The following is an 18,244-nucleotide window of genomic DNA, read 5'->3' on the forward strand; positions in this document are numbered from 1 at the left end:
AAAATTAACATAAAATTATATTTTGCCTTAGCGAACTATATTTGTTTTTGAACATTAGAGCCGAAGCTTCATTAAGAAATCAGTTGGGCATACCGCTGAATACAAGTTCAGTGACTTGCGTCGGACCATTAACATTCATACTCAACGTACATTGGGTCCTCATAGCGTAAACCCATATTTGCTAAGGTGCAAGGCACCTGATAGGCATCTACACATGAAGAGAACCAGGTTTTATCAAACTATATTTTGAAATATTTGAATTGGTTTTTCTCTTTTAGAAGTAATCCAAATTGGTGTTTTTAGGCCAATATGGATTATTATTTTTAAGGTAAATATGGATTAGTTTGTAGCGTAGTCAAGTAATTATAGGAGGCGTGGAGGTTGATGGGCACATGACTAACAGTATGATGGAGCATGTTCCAGTCAATTACAGCTGCCACGTAACTTCGAGGAGGGTGCCCCCTCACCAAAAGGGGGTCACGGTGCGTAGGCTTGGACGGCAGCTTATCAAAAACACAGGGCTTCACAAAGTCGTAATATCATGTGTGGGCTTAGCTCCTGCCTACTGTCGAAAGGTCAAGAAAGTTGATGAACTGGTGACAGGGAAGTCGAAAAGTGAAGCCTTTGTGAACATCAAATGTAACTATAACGGTTTTAAGGTGACAAAATTCGTTGTAAGATAAGTACCGACCCACATGAAAGACATAAAGATGTGGGTACTATCTCAAAGAGACGGTGCAAAAACCTGTGTAAAAGAGAAATATAGCGCTTGGTGTAATGGCCAGGGCAAAAATACATTGCTTAAAGTGGCCGAGATACCCAACTACATTTTTTTTTCATGACAAATGGTGCTTTTATTAACTTAAAATATAGCATCAAGAGGATAAAACTCATAATAAGCATATATCCATTCTCTACATGACTAGGATGCACACAACCAAGATAATTAGAAGTATAAAAATATAAAAGACGTCAGTCAACAATAAAGTCGTTCATGACCCAAACCATGCCTATGACAACGAATGTGGGAGGCATATCCGTAGACTATGCCGCCACTCATGTGGGGTAAATATATCCTTCACCACCTGCTCCAAGAGTGTACACACCATTGTAACATTGATTGGTGCTGCAAAAAACCTAGAGTAAAACCACAAACGAAGTTAGTGCGTATATGAGTAGATAACCTGCATAGGAGATGAATTTGTACCATTAAACACCATGTCCACCATGCTATAGCTGGCGTTCAGACTTCGTTAAGCATTTTTTTGTTTCTATTTAATTATAGTATTTCAAACAATATATACTGGTAATAGAAATTGTTTTGAATATATCCAATGATGTTAATTATACGTCGTATAATTTATACTCTAGAATATGTGGAATTTGAATTTTATATTAGTATAATTGTTGATCAAACTTAGTTCTTGAAATATGTGTATTATGCCATAAATCTGAAACAAAGAAGTAAAAGGGGATGAGAAAGCTTCCTAGTCTCATTGGACGTTTGACCCAATGAGTCAATACAATTACCAAGGCGTGCAGTAATTCCTAGTGCCTCGTGCAAATCCATCGGCACTATAAGGAGTCACCTTTCACACACTAGGTACTACAGGTCAGCAGCAGTGCCATCTCCTGAACGCACACGCCATGGAGAAGGCCACACAAACACAAGGGCATCTGGGCAACGGATCGGTGGAGAAGCCATCGCTCACCTTCGAGTTGGTGTCGAAGTTTTTCTGCATGCTGATCCATGAGGCGGCGCGGGAGCTCGGTGTGGGGATGACGCTTCTGAAGAAGAGATGCAGGGAGCTCGGGATCCGCCGGTGGCCGGCGCGCAAGGTGAGAAGTCTACAGAAGGTCATCGATGATGTTAAGGTGCTCTCCCTGTTACAACTCTTCTAGCACTCCTGATTTCTTCAGCATACGTTTGCAAATCTGCAAGGTAGGTGAGTATCAATGTCATGTCCTGCAGGAGCTCGGGAATGAAGGCACCCTGGAAAGGGCAGGGCAAACTAAGATCCTGGTGCGGAAGTTGCAGCAGGAGATGAAACTGATTGTGGAGAGACCTGATGTTCAGCTGGATGAGAAGACGAAGGAGTTTAGGCAAGCATGTTACAAGGAGATGTATTGCCGCCGAAGAAAGAGGAAACTCGGTAAGGTTCTTGATTAATGACGGGGATGTAGACCATGTTATTTCCTGTTGTCCGTCTTGAAAAGGTTCTAGTGCACTTCGAAATAACATACTCCATCTGCCCGCATACACGTTTTGTTTACTCAAGTTCAAGGTTATGACTAGCCCTCTAGATGAGAATTAACTGGGTCACATCTACTCCCTCCGTTCCTAAATATTTATCTTTTTAGAGATTTCAAATGAAATACTACATACGGATGTATATAAATATATTTTAGAGTGTAGATTCACTCATTTTGCTTCGTATGTAGTCACTTATTGAAATATCTAAAAAGACAAATATTTAGGAACGGAGGGAGTAACAACTACACCATTTGATTTTACACCAAGATGCATGCGAATTTTTTCTTTTCTTTTCTTTGTTTGATTAATCAAATGATGTAGGAGTTACTTCCTCCGTTTCAAAATATAGCGTGTATAGATTTTTTTTCAAAAGTCAAACTTGTAGAGTTTGACCAAGTTTATAGAGAAAATTAGTTATATTTACAATATAAAATATAAAAAATATGAAACTACATCTTATGATGAATCTGATGATATATGTTTGACGTTCTAAATGTAAATATATTTTTTACAAACTTAGTCAAAGTTTGTGTGAATTGACTTTCCAAAAAGTATATGCACTACATTATGAAATGGAGGGAATATATAAGACATCGTTATTTCTCACCAAAGATGAGAATTAGCAAATCTGCTATTTCAACCTTTGACCATAAATTTCGTGTACGCTGTTTTGTCAATAGTTAACAATCAGAGTCATCTTCGGTTTTGGTTTTCTGGAATTATTGGATACTACAAATGTTGTGTCATATAAATCACATACATATTATCAAATTAATAGTGGGTTAAAGCTCGAACATTGGCAAACAAAATACATCTTGCATATATCCATACAAATAGAGTACAAAATATAGTCACGAGTAAACACCAAACATTTGTGAGGTAATCACTCAAGTGTTTTGTCACCCCTTTTTTTGTGGGGAAGTGCTTTTTTCACTTTGAGATTTATCAATGTGAGTTTTGCTTCAGAGCACACATCTTAGATTGTGACTCCTGATGCAGATTAATAGCTGAGATTAAAACTTACATTTGTTACAGGTCCATTTTAGATGGTATTTATGTTAGCATTATGCGATCTTTAACCCCATTCATTTTTTGACAAAATCCAAATTAGTTTTATAGCAATAGCTTCTGCTTCGTAGCTCATAGCTCATAGCTCGTGTGAAACTGATTTGTCACGCTCTTTCGTTCCTAACATATTGTGTTGGTCTACATGAAGCCCGAGACACAGAAGCGCGGATCGAGGGGGCTGCAACACTGCAAGACATAACCGTGACAGGACATGGTGGTGGTCATGCTGCGATGGAAGAAGTCAAAACTGAAGATGACTGAACTCCAAAGGAACTATGAACACTTCTGCCTTTGCGACAGCGCTTCGTGGCCTCGACGCTACATAAATAGTCTCTAAATTTACTTTTCTATCAGAGTTGTCTCATTTATATGTTTCGGCTGTCAAATGTAGGCGGCAGTGAACCCAGAACCCTGCTTTTGTTTTTGGCACATGGACGTTGGATGTTGGATGTTGGATGTTGGACAGTTTATTGTCAGGTCAGCTAGGTGATGGGCTGGACTATGTAGCGGCGGCGGCGTCTCTTCGTAACTCTCATCTCTATCAGTCTCTTACAGCATCTGCAGCCGGACTTGGTAAATCCGACCTTTTAAACGTCTGCAGTCGCATCTGGACGTGCCCGCAGACAGTGACCAGACACGTCTAAAAAAATGCATTCCATATCTAGATATTTCAAATTAAAAACCTCATATCCATATTATTACATTCCTTTTAGAAAAGGAGGATAGCCTCTGCATCTGGACAATACATACGGTCACTTTATTAATTATTCTCACAAGACCTTACAAAATTATACAACAGTAAAATTAAAGCCACGGTCTAAGCAACAACTGTCGCTACACATATCCAATTGATGAAGGGACGCTGATAGCCTGGGCCTAATACAAAACAGACATCGCAGCCAGACCTAACATATAAGACCTGAGGTCCCAACCAGGATGCCTGCCGGGTATGCGCACCCACCAGTCCGGCGCGCTCCTCAACCACGGACGCCTGCCGGGTATGAGGCCGCCGCAGCCACTTGCCACCAATCCATCTTCAGAGTTGTACTGTTGCATCTACCTTGCATGGTCTAGCTACCGTCCACGCCACCATGACGCCAGACAGCTTCCTCCTCCTGCGCGAGTCCATCTCCGCGCATCGGACACCGAGTCTCCACTGCGCCATGCCGCCAAGACCCACCGTCGATGATACTGTTGATGCCACACCGATCCACCTACATGCCATCTCGCGTCGACTCCGAACTACCAGCAACTCCACCACCCGCGCAGTCCTCGGCCACGCCTTCAGGAAGGAACACGACACCAAAGTGCCATCGTCACCCAAACAGAGGAACAGATGCTTTCGCCTGCGCTCATGGCAGAGGTGTGGGCGTATGATCCACAACGAAGCCTCCAGGAAGGGAATTGGCGCCGAGGGCGTCAACTTTGGTGCGGCCGCCACGCCGACCTGGAGTTTCCCCCGGATCCATGCCCACCCGCCAAATCCATCCAGGCAGTATTGGCGTCGACCGTAGTCGCTACCGTAGCCAGCATGAACCGGAGTAGATCGAGTCGGAGACGACGCCTCCCATGGAACTCCAGTCGGCCATCGAGGAGCCGCCGCAGCGCCGCCGCCTCCATGCCGCCCATGCAGTCGTGGAAGGCCCCCCCATCTGCACCCGCGGGTGCCGCCCGCCAGGCAGGCCGCACCGCGCGCCACCGACCGAGGCCGCCACCCCGAGATCCCTGCGCCGCCCGAGGCACCGGCGGTCAGATCTGAAACATATCGACCACGACCACCATAGGAGCGCCCCGAACGGCCTCCCACGCCACCACCGGGGGAAGTAGCTCCTGCCGTCGCCCCCTGAGTCCTCGCCGGCGCGCTCCGTCGCCAACGCGCCGCCAACCGCCGCCGAAGGCCACCCACGCTAGGTCCGGCTGCAGTGGAGAGGAGAGATCCCGCTGCCGCCGGTGCCAACCGGGCTTTGCCCGGCGGCGGCGAGCAGGAGAGGTGGGAGAGGGAGCCGAGGGCTTGGCGGCGCTAGGGTTCACCCCTGGTCGCCGCGCGGGGGCGACCCAGGGGAGAGGTGGGAGAGGGAGCCTACAGGTGAACTCGATCCATATTATTACATGCAATGTGAAACCTAATCTAAACGAAGCTCGCTCGGTGCAGCTACCGGCTCGCCCTGGCCATGCCCGGCGGTCGGCTGTGCTCCTCATAATGTTGATCCTGTCGCTGGCAAGGTAAAGTAGGGCATGAGACATGAGCCAGCTCACGGGACTCAATGCGTCGCCGTCTCCCATGCCCTACTCTTCCTCGTCGGAGCCCGAAACCCGTTAGGTGCCGGTGGACATTAGATCGATGACGGATCCGTCCGGGGACGAGTCCCCGTCGTCCACCATGATGCGGCTACGTCGCCTGGACTGATGCCCCATACGGGCCGCCGGAGAATGCGACTCCGCCTTGCCGACGCCCGCCACCGCGAGGGCTGCCGCCGCCTCCTACACCTGGTGCCTTGCACAACGGGCACGCCTGGCCTCGTGGGACGATGGTGTGTCCCGAATATCGGGGCGCCAACGGAGGGGTTGCACGTCCACCAGCGCATTCGGACGCCAGACAGACTGCACGGCCTCCGGCGAGGCAGCTACGGCTGGCTTAGCGCTGGATCCATGTGCCATTTGGGCAGACACAATGGATTCCCAACGAATGGAGTCTGAGCGAAGTCGTGCACGGGCGTCCTCCCGGGCACACGGAGCGCAAGCCGAACGACCGTTTCCTACTCTGGGCCACGTGGGATGAGCTCAGGGTCGACGGATCTAGAGGTGAAGGACTCGGATCCGCTACCCGCCATGCCGAAGACGGCTGGAAGGAGCTAGAGACGAGCTTGGGTGTCGGAGGGCAGCGGAGCGGAGGGGAGTGAAGTGGCTAGAGTTTGGTACGGCGAGCAGATGGGGAGGAATTTACATGGGGTCTGTGGGCCAGCATGGGCCGGGTCCGACGTGGCAGGCGTGCCCTGGCGCCCGGGCGCCCCCATATTTGGGCTGGATATGGGGGGTGCCAGTTAGCCCGGGCGTTGAGGGTTGTTTCAGGAGTCCGTCTGGGTCAAAAAATCATGACCGGACAGTGATCGGACGGCCCGTCCGGACGTATGAGGCGAGTTTGAGGCGTCCAGCTATAGATGCTCTTATGCATATGAACTATAACATGAGTAAGATTATTTCAATTGTTAAAACTCAAACGGATATTTCTCAAACTGCTAATTGATGACTCGCTTTCGCAGTTGACTTGATTACGACATTACTTTTATTAAAGATGTTAGAGTATCGACTTCTAGTCGCCTCTACAGGCGAGAAGGGTCTCCGCACGGTCAGTTTCGCGGGCACCTATTTGGGGCTTTCCATGCCATCCGATCTATCCGGACAACGCACACCTAGGTGGCTCGCCTTGAGGGCCATGAATGTGTGGGTTGCGGGCGCGATCGGGTCCAGCGTCATGGCGTGGTTTCGGACACCCGTGGGTGCGCCCTCTCTCATGCCCGCTCACGCGCGACAGGAAGGCTGGGGCAGCCTATCAATTTCCTTTGGTCCAGGGCGGGTGTGTCGCTCACTCCAGTGGGGACCTCGCGCGCGCCCGCCTCAAGGTGGCGCGTGCCAGGTGGTTGGAGGGGGGAAGTGATCACGATGGTGGGCCAGCCGGCCATGAGTTCCATCCGGCCAGGGGTCGTGATGACAAGAGGTTAGGCACGCACACACTTGCCCTTGTCGGGTTGCTTCGCAATGGCGCTCTCTTTGTGCCGAGTTCTTTCACTCGGCTGACGCGGGCTGCATCGGGGTATGAACATAAGTTGCTTGGCGAATTGGGTTGTTGGGTCTGACCCGTGAGGGGATGCCTGGGACTGTTAACAACTTGTGTGTGTCGGGGCGTGCCAATTCGGTGGTCTTTGTGGGTATTTTGGTCTTTTCCTTAATACGGTTGTGATTTACTATAAGTTTGTTGTTTTACGCCACACATAGAGCGCCGCACACACTAGGCTTCCTTTCGCATTCCTTTGCTCTTGCTGGCAGCAAGCGTGGCCTATAGGTGGACATCCTTCGGTGTGATGGCTGGCAGACACAGGGCTACCTGTGTGTGCCAGAGGTCATCACTGTGGAGGTCAGTGTGGGCGGCAAGCAGCACAATGCCTGGGCGCGTGGGCTGAAAGTGTATGGAAGGTCATCCATCAGCTTCATGATGAGCACCCTTGTCTAGGAAGGTGACGATGTCCTTCTCGAAACAGGAGCATGAACCAGGGGTGTAAGCTACTGTCGAAGAAGCTTTTCATCCCGACGGCGGTCGGCAACACCCTGAGGCACTCCTCAGTGCCAGGTCGCAAGCCAGCGTCCGGTTCCCTGCTTCTGTTTCGGTTCGGTGTCCCCTTCGCTCCATTGGTCGCGCTCGTGCTTCTCCCCGCTTTTGTTGTTTAAGCCCTTCGTCGCTCTGACACTGCTGTCATTTCTCTGCCAAAAACATGAAACCGCATGTTTGGTATTGTCAATGTCCAGCAATGGTGTGCAATGTCATTGTTTTAAGAAACTTTCTAGTGGATGTTGCCTGTTTTAGCAAATATACTGTTAATCGTTGGGGCTTGCTCCAAGCGAGTTGCATAACTTGGAGCTCACGAGTTGTTTATATGTGTACCGTGTGGGTTGTTCATATATGCTCGTGTGGATAGGAATATCACATGTCACCTACATTGGCCCTTTGTGTAAGGCAACAGCTACGACTACTAACTAACAATACGTTTATCATGATTTATTCATGTCTCAAATTATGGTTTTTTGGAGCGTCTCAATTTATGGTTGTTGTTACATGTGCGATATTGATGTGCATGTTTTCTTGTTCTTCTAGTATGCTAGATTGATGCATGCTACTTTCTGTTTTAGTCAAGAGTTATTTACTGAAATTAATCATAAATTTGCCTAATATATCAACATCACCTCCATACATCCTCCGACGACACTAGACACACTGTCATAATGTGGGCTAGGAGGGATAACCTTATTCTATCTCCATGGGAGTCATTGCTGCCCCGCCTTCCTGAACATGACACAAACACTAAACAAACTAAATAAAAAAACTAAAAAACAGAGAAGGCGTCCTCCTGCCAGCAAGGGTCGGGGTCCACTAACGAAGATAGGAAGGCCTAAAATCTACAGTTGAGGGAGGGCGGTTGTAGATAATAGTAAAACAATTCCACTGTCCATATGCATAGTAGAAGGAAATTAGGATATTGGGAAGGGCCCAGGCCCCTGCTGACGACCCTGCCTCTGCCACCGTCGGGGTTCACCATGTCTCTGTGGCCCTAAAGTCACGTGAGATGAGATGTAATGGCAGCAGGCGGCAACGCCGATGGGAGCAGGGAACCCTGATCGCCTGGAGTGAGGTGAAGAAACACAGGGGCTGTGGAGGCGTATTGGTTGTAAATAATTATCGGTTTTGCTATTTGTCAAGTACCTAAAAATTTTCCTCGTGGCAGTCACCTCTTTCCTTCCTTCCTTCATGTTGGACATCGTCGGAGAAGAGAACCCCACTATGTATCTTAGGGGGACCATGGTCCTATTATCTATCTTAGAGGGTGGGGGTGCATGAAATCATCAGAGTTGTTTTCCGATGCGTCGGAGCTTAGAGGGATGGCCGGGACGGTGGCTAGCACGACGGTGGGGGAGGTAGAGGGGAGGGCGGGGTGGCAAGGTGGCGCTAGCTGCCGACCACGGGAGGGGGCGGGGGCGGGGGCGGAAGCAGGCGGTTAGGCATGGGCAAGCCGGCGGCTGTGTGAGGAAGAATTGCTGGAGATAGAAGATGTACAATAACACAGTATGTTTTGGACCATTGGATGAAGATCTAAGGGCCCCATACCCTATATCAAAGTGACAGATGCAGTTTTTTTTCAGTTAACTGATTTTTTTCGAAAAGGATGATGACCCCTGGCTTTCTGCATCTGGGAGATGCATGCAACCATTTTAATAATTATTCACAAAGACCTTATATAGTACATCAGGTAGTCTGAAGCCACCATCTTAGCAACAACTATCGCTAATCCTATCCACTTCATGAAGGAGTGTCGATGGTCCGAGCATAATACCAAATAGACATCGGACAAATGCCTAACATCTAAAGCCAAAGGCACCAACCAAGCCACATACTCGGTTTGGGGCACAAACCAGTCCAGAGCACTCTCATAGGTCATCCCCGCCATCCTCCATTGATCCATGTTCAGAGCAGGTATGCTTGCCAGACCTGCCGTCGATTCCCCCACGGCGCTAGACAACGCCTCATCCCTACGTGTGTCCATCATCACACATCCAGCGAGGAGGCCCCGCCGTGCCACGCTACTAAGACTCCACGTCGTTGATGCGTCATGTGGAATGCCACTCCATTGTTGGAACCGTCCACTGGTCCCTCAAGCCAATGCACACCTCCAAGAATGACGCCCCCAAGGAGAAAATGACACAAGTGCACCACCGTCATCCGATCGACCGATCTTGGGTTTCCTTAGAGGAAGCGGAAGGAGTTAGGAGCTTTACCTCGATGATGCCTTCAAGAAGGAAACGACACCAAGGGAGTCACCATCACCGGCTCCGGTGTAACACCCCGGGTGTAACTTTCCCAATTTGTACTTCAACTCTTGCCGTTTCCGGCGTTAAGTTATATTTATTTTCTCGGGTTCGGGTTTTTTGTCTCCGTGTGTTGTTGTCGTTTTCATGCATCTCATATCATGTCATCATGTGCATTGCATTTGCATACGTGTTCGTCTCATGCATTCGAGCATTTTCCTCGTTGTCCGTTTTGCATTCCGGCGCTTCGTTCTCCTTCGGTGGTCATTTCTAGCTTTCTTTCGTGTGTGGGGATTAAACGTTTCTGGATTGGACCGAGACTTGCCAAGCGGCCTTGGTTTACTACCGGTAGACCGCCTGTCAAGTTTCGTATCATTTGGACTTCGTTTGATACTCCAACGGTTAACCGAGGGACCGAAAAGGCCTCGCGTGTGTTGCAGCCCAACACCCCTCCAATTTGGCCCAAAAACCACCTAACTCTGCTCCATCATCTAGAGCGTTCGATCACGATCGCGTGGCCGAAAACCGCACCTCATTTGGACTCTCCTAACTCCCTCTATGCCTATTTATAGCCTCCCCTCCATTCCAAATTCGATCCCCTCGTCAACCCTAAAAAAACCATCTCCGCCGCCGCCGGACGTGTCCGCACAGGCCGGACAACGTCCGGATCCGCCTCCGCCAACCGGGAGCCGCCACGTGGGCGCCCCGGACCACATCGCCGCCGCACTCCCCGCGGCCCGCGCGGCCCAGGCCGGGCCCCCCCCCGGCCCGCATCGCCGCCCGACCCGGCCGCATCGCCCGCCTCCTCGCGCCGCCTCCCCCTCGCGCCGGTCGCCGTGCCACCCCAAGCCATCGTCGCGCCACGCAGCTCGCCGGCCGGAGCTGTTCCCCGGCCGAAGCTCCTCGCCGCGCGCACCCGCGGGCCGGCGACCCAACTCCGGCACCCACCTCCGTCGCCCCGTGCTCGTCCTCCTCCGCGCCCCGCGCCCGTCCTCCCGTCCGGCACTAGTCCGGCCGCCCTCGCTCGACTCCGGCGAGGCCCCGGCGGTGAACCTCGATCTGCGTGCCCCGATCTAGATCCGGTGAACAGTAAACCCTAATCCGGAGGTTGTTTTTCTCTAAGTCCCAGAAATTCCGATCCAAGTGCTCTGTTCGTACCGTAACTTTGCATCCGTAGCTCCGATTCATGCATATAGCATATCAAAATGTTCATCTCAGAGAGTACATCATTTCATTCCATTGCATCATTTTCATTTGAGTTCATCTTGATGCCCGAAATGCTGTTAGAAGAGGGCTACTTGAGTTAATTGTCAATCTGCTACTCCATTTAGGTTTTTGTCATTTTTGCCATGATTAATGTGTGCATGATATGCCCTGATGCTCTACATATATTTTGTTAAGGGTTTTGTCATCTTTCCAGAGGTGCAACCCATGTATTTTTGTGATGTGTGTGGTGACTTGTGCAAGCTTGCAAAGTGGTGCACTTGCTAAGTCTATTTTCAGGGACTTAGTAATTTCACTGTCCTGGAGCTGTTTATCTCATGATGTCATATGTTCATGTTGTTTCCTAGTGATCCGTGTCTCTTTTGAGGATGATAAGTAAGGATGTTTTGTTAATATTGTAGTGCTCTATCCATCCATGTCTTTGTTTGCAATTATGGAGCATCCTAGCTTGATTCAGTCGAGCTCTACTTTTGCTACTTTGTGAATCTGGGCATATTGTCAACTTGTTTGCAATTTTGCCGATGATGTTGTAGTTGATCCGTGCATGCTATGCTATTGTTCTTGCCATTTCTAGCTTGCATTTTGTTCCTTCTTGCTGGATGTATGCTTGTATTGCCATGACTTGCACTATAGTGAGTGCATCGAGCTCGTAAAACATGCCTACTTGAGCTATATTTCAGCTTGCTCCAGTTTTCACTGTATGAAACTGATTATGTTTTGCTATGTTCACATGCTTGCAATGTATTTTATGATCCCTTTTGGCTCAAGGTCACTAAGGACTTTTGTTAAGATCTTTGAGTAACTTCCATGCCATGCTTTACTTTTGCCATGTTCAGATTCCTGTAGCATGTAGTTTTGTTGCTCGAGAGGGCTTACCTGATCTGAAATTCCAGACAAGTGTTAATTTCGCTAAGTGTGAGATCTGTTTGCCATATGCATTTTTGCATGCTTGTTTGAACCTGTTAATGGATGAATTGGCCGGAGCTCAGTTGCTTAGAACTTTTGTTTAAGCATATTGTTATGCATCCCTTCCTATGTATTTTGTTCTCATGTTTGTTGCTGTAGCATATTCATCTCATTGTATTTAGATGGCTACTTGCTGTAAATCGCAGACCGGTGTCATTTTTGAATCGCTTGCCATTTCCAAACCGTAACTCCGATTCCGGCGTTCTTTATATCGTTTTCAAGCGATTTCATCTCATATTTCCAGTGGCACACTTGGTTTTCCAAGTTGAGGCCAGGTTCTTGCATATCCTGTCATATCTTGCATTTTGCATTCCGCATCGCATCCCGCATAGCATATCATCTTTGCATTGTGTTGTTTGAGTTTGCACGTGGTTGATTGTATCCTTGTTGCTTGTTTGTCTTGTTTGGGTAGAGCCGGGAGACGAGTTCGCTAACGAGGATCCTGTTGAGTTTGCTTTCGAGGATCCAGTCAACTCTGACAACTGTGCATGCAAGATGATCATACCCTCGAAATCACTACTATCTTTGCTATGCTAGTTTGCTCGCTCTTTTGCTATGTCATTGCTACGATGCCTACCATTTGCTTTCAAGCCTCCCAAATTGCCATGTCAAACCTCTAACCCACCATGTCCTAGCAAACCATTGATTGGCTATGTTACCACATTGCTCAGCCCCTCTTATAGCGTTGCTAGTTGCAGGTGAAGATTGGAGGATGTTCCTTGTTGGAACATTGATTTACTTGTTGGGATATCATTATATTATCTTGTTATCTTAATGCATCTATATACTTGGTAAAGGGTGGAAGGCTCGGCCTCTCGCCTAGTGTTTTGTTCCACTCTTGCCGCCCTAGTTTCCGTCATATCGGTGTTATGTTCCCGGATTTTGCGTTCCTTATGCGGTTGGGTTATAATGGGAACCCCTTGATAGTTCGCCTTGATTAAAGCTTTTCCAGCAATGCCCAACCTTGGTTTTACCATTCGCCATCTAGCCTCTTTTTCCCTTGGGTTACCGGAGCCCAAGGGTCATCTTATTTTTAACCCCCCCCCCCCCCCTCCAGTGCTCCTCTGAGTGTTGGTCCGAACTGAGCTGCCTGCGGGGCCACCTCGGGGAAACTTGAGGGTTGGTTTTACTCGTAGCTAGTCTCATCTGAGTGTGCCCTGAGAACGAAATATGTGCAGGTCCTATCAGGATTTGTCGGCACATTCGGGCGGTGTTGCTGGTCTTGTTTTAACCTGTCGAAGTGGCTTGAATTACCGAGATACCGAGTCTGATCGGAACGTCTTGGGAGGAGGTCTATTCCTTCGTTGACCATGAGAGCTTGTCATGGGCTAAGTTGGGACTCCCCTGTAGGGATTTGAACTTTCGAAAGCCATGCCCGCGGTTATGGGCAGATGGGAATTTGTTAATGTCCGGTTGTAGATAACTTGAACCTTAACTTAATTAAAATGAATCAACTGAGTGTGTTACCGTGATGGCCTCTTCTCGGCGGAGTCCAGGAAGCGGACACGGTGTTGGAGTAATGTTTGCGCAGGTTGTTCTCTAGTTTCTCTCTCGTGCTTTGCCTCCTCTTCTCGCTCTCTTTTGCGAATAAGTGAGCCACCATATTTGCTAGTCGCTTGCTGCAGCTCCACATACACTTTACCTTGCCTTACCTATAAGCTTAAATAGTCTTGATCGCGAGGGTGCGAGATTGCTGAGTCCCTGTGGCTCACAGATTACTTTCACACCAGATGCAAGGCCTGATGATTCCGCTCCAGGTGACGCGCTCGAGCTCAAGTGGGAGTTCGACGAGGACTCTCAACGTTACTATGTTTCCTTTCCCAACGATCAGTAGTGGTGCCCAGTTGGGGGTGATTGGGACCGTGTCGCATGTTGGTTCTCTTTTATTTTGGCGCCGTAGTCGGGCCATGAGTGTTTGGATGATGTAATGTTATTTATGTACTTGATTGACGTGGCGAGTGTAAGCCAACTATGTTATCTCCCCTTTATTATTATTTATATTACATGGGATGTTGTGAAGATTGCCTAGCTTGCGACATATGCCTTCAATGCGATTATGCCTCTAAGTTGTGCCTCGACAAGTGGGAGCTATAGTCGCATCGAGGGTGTTACAAGTTGGTATCAGAGCCAGGTTCATAGGTGGGAGTTCTAGTAGCTCTAGTTCTTCTTCCACAGATATTGGTTTGAGATTGGGATTTCTTACCGATTATTCGTTCTTGATCCGTACCTTGTTGATTTATTTCTCTACCTTAATTCTACGTGGCTTCTCAATTTATGGATATGTGACCATTTCAAGAGGAATGCATTCGTTCATTTTGTTCGGATGTGAAGACTATATGTTGCAATTTTCATTCTGTTGGATTCAGCTTCAATATTTCTCTGTCAATGTGCTAATGGTGGTCAACCTCTTCAGGATGGCTCCTCCAACGCGCACGACTCCGAATCCTGATCCGCCACCACCTCCACCTCCTCCAGAGGCATGGCAAGCTGTAATGGCCGCAACCAATGCAAACACATAGTTGATCATGCAAATTCTCCAAGAGCGCAATCAAGGCAACCAAGGGAATCAAGGCAGCAATCAGAATCACTTTGCTACACTCAACCAGTTCCTTGCTAATGGGCCAAAGACTTTCAGCAATTGTGTTGAGGCAACCGATGCTGACGATTGGCTTGTGGATCTGTGCAAGCATTTCGAGTGCAGTAACGTTAGGCATGAGGACTTTGTCAAGTTCGCTTCCTTCCAACTCAAAGATCAAGCTGCAGAATGGTTCCAGCAGTATAAGGATTCCAGAGGTGGACGTGTTATCACTTGGGATGATTTTCGTCGAGATTTCCGAGCTCATCATATTCCTCAAAGCGTGGTTGAAAGCAAGCGTGAGGAATTCCGCAATTTGAAGCAAGGCTCTTTGTCTGTCTACGACTACAACAAGTTGTTCCAGAAGCTCGCCCGCTTTGCCAAGCAGGACATCCCTGGTGAGAAGAGCATGATATACCAGTTCAGGGGTGGTCTCAGAGAAGAAATTCAGCTAGCTCTTGTCCTCTTTGATCCCTTGAGATACGATGAGTTCTACAACATGGCACTGAAGCAAGAGGCTGCTCAGTTGAGGTGTGATGCTTCCAAGAAGCGAGTCAGAGATGTTACTCCTTCTTCCTCTACTCAAGTGGCCAAGCAGCAGAAGTATTGGCTTCCTCCTCCTCCGTTCCGTCATCCGTATCAGCAGACGAGCAAAGGTGGCATTGGATCTTCCCACCCACCCAACCCTGGCTTTCAGAACAAGACTTCGTCTCAAGCTCCAAGATCGAGTGCTCCATATCACCGTCCGCTTTCAGAGATCACGTGCAACAAGTGCCAACAGAAGGGTCACTATGCCAACAAGTGTTTCAACCAGAGGCGTCTTCCTCCTCCTCCTCCTGTCAGATCGGCAAGTACAGCTGTGGTCAAGCATAACCCCAAGCACGCCAAGGTCAATTTGATGAATGCAGCCCAGGCAGAGGATTCTTTAGATGTGATCATGGGTAACCTTCCTGTTAATGATATTCCCGCAAAAGTACTTTTTAACTCTGGTGCATCGCATTCCTTCATGTCATTTCCATTTGCATCGGAGAACAATTTTAGTACTAAGGCTTTACCTAGAGCTATGCAAGTCGTCTCTCCGGCTAAGCGTCTGAGTTCTAGTTTGATGGTTCCGGATATTTCTATCTTGATGGGTGATTTCAAGTTTCTGGCTTCTCCAATGGTTCTTGGTAACTCAGATATTGATCTTATTCTCGGGATGGATTGGCTTTCTAAGCACAAGGCTCAGCTTGATTGTGCAGCCAGGCAGATTCAATTGACTCATTCGTCTGAGGATGTAATTGTCTTTGCCGCTCGGGATAATACAATCCATCTGTTTTCTCTCAATGAGAAGGGTGAATTGGATGCCATCTCTCAAATTCCAGTCGTTTGCGAATATCAAGACGTCTTTCCAGAAGAACTTCCAGGAATGCCTCCGCACCGGCCAGTTGAATTCGTTATTGATCTTGAGTCTGGCACGGAACCTGTGTGCAAACGTCCTTACAAGCTCGGACCTGAAGAGTTGAAGGAGCTGAAGAAGCAACTCGATATTCAAGAGAAAATGGGTCTCATCCGGCCTAGTTCTTCTCCGTGGGGTTGTGGTGTTCTTTTTGTGAAGAAGAAGGATGGAACGGACCGACTTTGTGTTGATTACCGTCCAGTGAACAAGAAGACCATCAAGAACAAATACCCACTTCCCAACATCAATGAGCTGTTCGAACAACTCAAAGGTGCCCAAGTATTCTCCAAGCTTGATCTCCGTATGGGTTATCATCAGATTCGAATCCGTGAGCAAGATATTCCCAAGACGGCTTTCAGGACAAGCTTTGGTTCATATGAATACACTGTCATGTCTTTTGGCCTCGTCAACGCTCCTCCGACGTTCTCTCGCATGATGAACTTCATCTTCAACGCCTACACCAATGATTTCATTTTGGTCTATCTCGACAAAATTCTGGTTTTCTCCAAGAACAAGGAAGATCATGCCAAGCACTTGTGTTTGGTTCTTGATAAGCTCAGAGAACATCAGTTCTACGCCAAGTTCTCCAAGTGTGAATTTTGGCTCGATGAGGTTCTTTATCTTGGTCATATCATCTCTGCCAAGGGCATTGCCGTGAATCCTGAGAAGGTGTCTGCAATTGTGAATTGGGAACCTCCTCAGAACGTGAAGCAACTCCGTAGTTTTCTCGGTCTCGCAAGCTATTGCCGAAGATTCGTTGAAAACTTTTCTAAGATCGCGAAGCCTCTCTCTAATCTTCTTCAGAAGCACGTCAAGTACGTTTGGTCTCCGGAGTGTGATATTGCTTTCAACACTTTGAAAGAGAAATTGATCACTGCTCCAGTTCTGACTCCGCCTGATGAATCCAAGCCGTACGAGGTCTTTTGTGATGCCTCTCTCCAAGGTCTTGGCGCAGTATTGATGCAAGAGAAGAAAGTTGTTGCTTATACATCTCGCCGGTTGAAGCCGAATGAGAAGAACTACCCCACTCATGATCTCGAGTTGGCGGCAGTTGTGCATGCTCTTTTGACTTGGAGACATCTTCTATTGGGAAGAAAAGTGGACATTTTCACTGATCTCAAAAGTCTCAAGTACATCTTCACTCAGCCTAATCTCAACCTCAGGCAAACTCGATGGGTCAAAATGATTCAAGAGTATAATCCGAGTATTGAGTATACTCCAGGCAAGGCCAATGTGATTGCTGACGCATTGAGCAGGAAAGCTTACTGCAACAGTCTGATTCTCAAGCCTTATCAACCCGAGCTTTGTGAAGCTTTCCGCAAACTTAATCTACAAGTTGTTCCTCAAGGTTTCCTCGCCAACCTTCTAGTCTCTCCTACCTTGGAAGACCAGATTCGCCAAGCCCAGCTTCTTGATGCTATGGTGAAAAAGGTGAAGATTGGGATTGCCAAGAGTCAGTCCAAGTACAAGTGCTACCGCCTTGATGACAAGGATACTCTCTTCTTCGAGGATCGTATTGTTGTGCCCAAAGGTGACCTCCGTAAGGTTATCATGAACGAGGCTCACAATTCTCTCGTCTCCATCCACCCTGGGAGCACGAACATGTATCAGGACCTCAAGCAAGCTTATTGGTGGACTCAAATGAAGCGCGAGATCGCTCAATTCGTGAATGAATGTGATGTCTGCAGAAGAGTGAAGGCAGAACACCAAAGGCCGGCAGGTCTCCTCCAACCTCTTGCCATTCCAGAATGGAAGTTTGACCACATTGAAATGGACTTCGTGACTGGGTTTCCAAAGTCCAAGCGTGGCAATGATGCTATATTCGTTGTCATCGACAAACTCACCAAAGTGGCTCATTTTCTGCCTATCAAAGAGTCGATCACTGCAGCTCAATTGGCGGAACTCTATACCTCTCGTATTGTCTCTCTGCACGGTATTCCACAAGTGATCTCTTCAGACCGTGGCAGCATCTTTACCTCGAAGTTTTGGGATTCTTTTCAGAAGGCCATGGGCACTAACATCCGCTTCAACACAGCTTTCCATCCTCAAACTAGCGGTCAAGTCAAGCGTGTCAACCAGATTCTTGAAGATATGCTCAGGGCTTGTGTGATCTCCTTCGGCATGAAGTGGGAGGATTGTCTTCCTT

At 48.2% G+C, this 18,244-nt stretch overlaps 1 protein-coding gene across 1 annotated transcript; it reads left to right on the forward strand.

Annotated features, from left to right (window-relative positions):
* Positions 1-1,647: 1,647 nt before the first annotated feature.
* LOC125516886 (protein RKD1-like) lies at positions 1,648-2,170 on the forward strand. The gene is made up of 2 exons (XM_048682164.1): positions 1,648-1,875; positions 1,973-2,170. Exons 1-2 carry the CDS (start codon positions 1,648-1,650, stop codon positions 2,168-2,170), a joined length of 426 nt encoding a protein of 141 aa, XP_048538121.1.
* Positions 2,171-18,244: the final 16,074 nt, after the last annotated feature.

The sequence above is a fragment of the Triticum urartu genome, chromosome 6 (genome assembly GCF_003073215.2).
Source record: "Triticum urartu cultivar G1812 chromosome 6, Tu2.1, whole genome shotgun sequence".
NCBI lineage: Eukaryota > Viridiplantae > Streptophyta > Magnoliopsida > Poales > Poaceae > Triticum > Triticum urartu.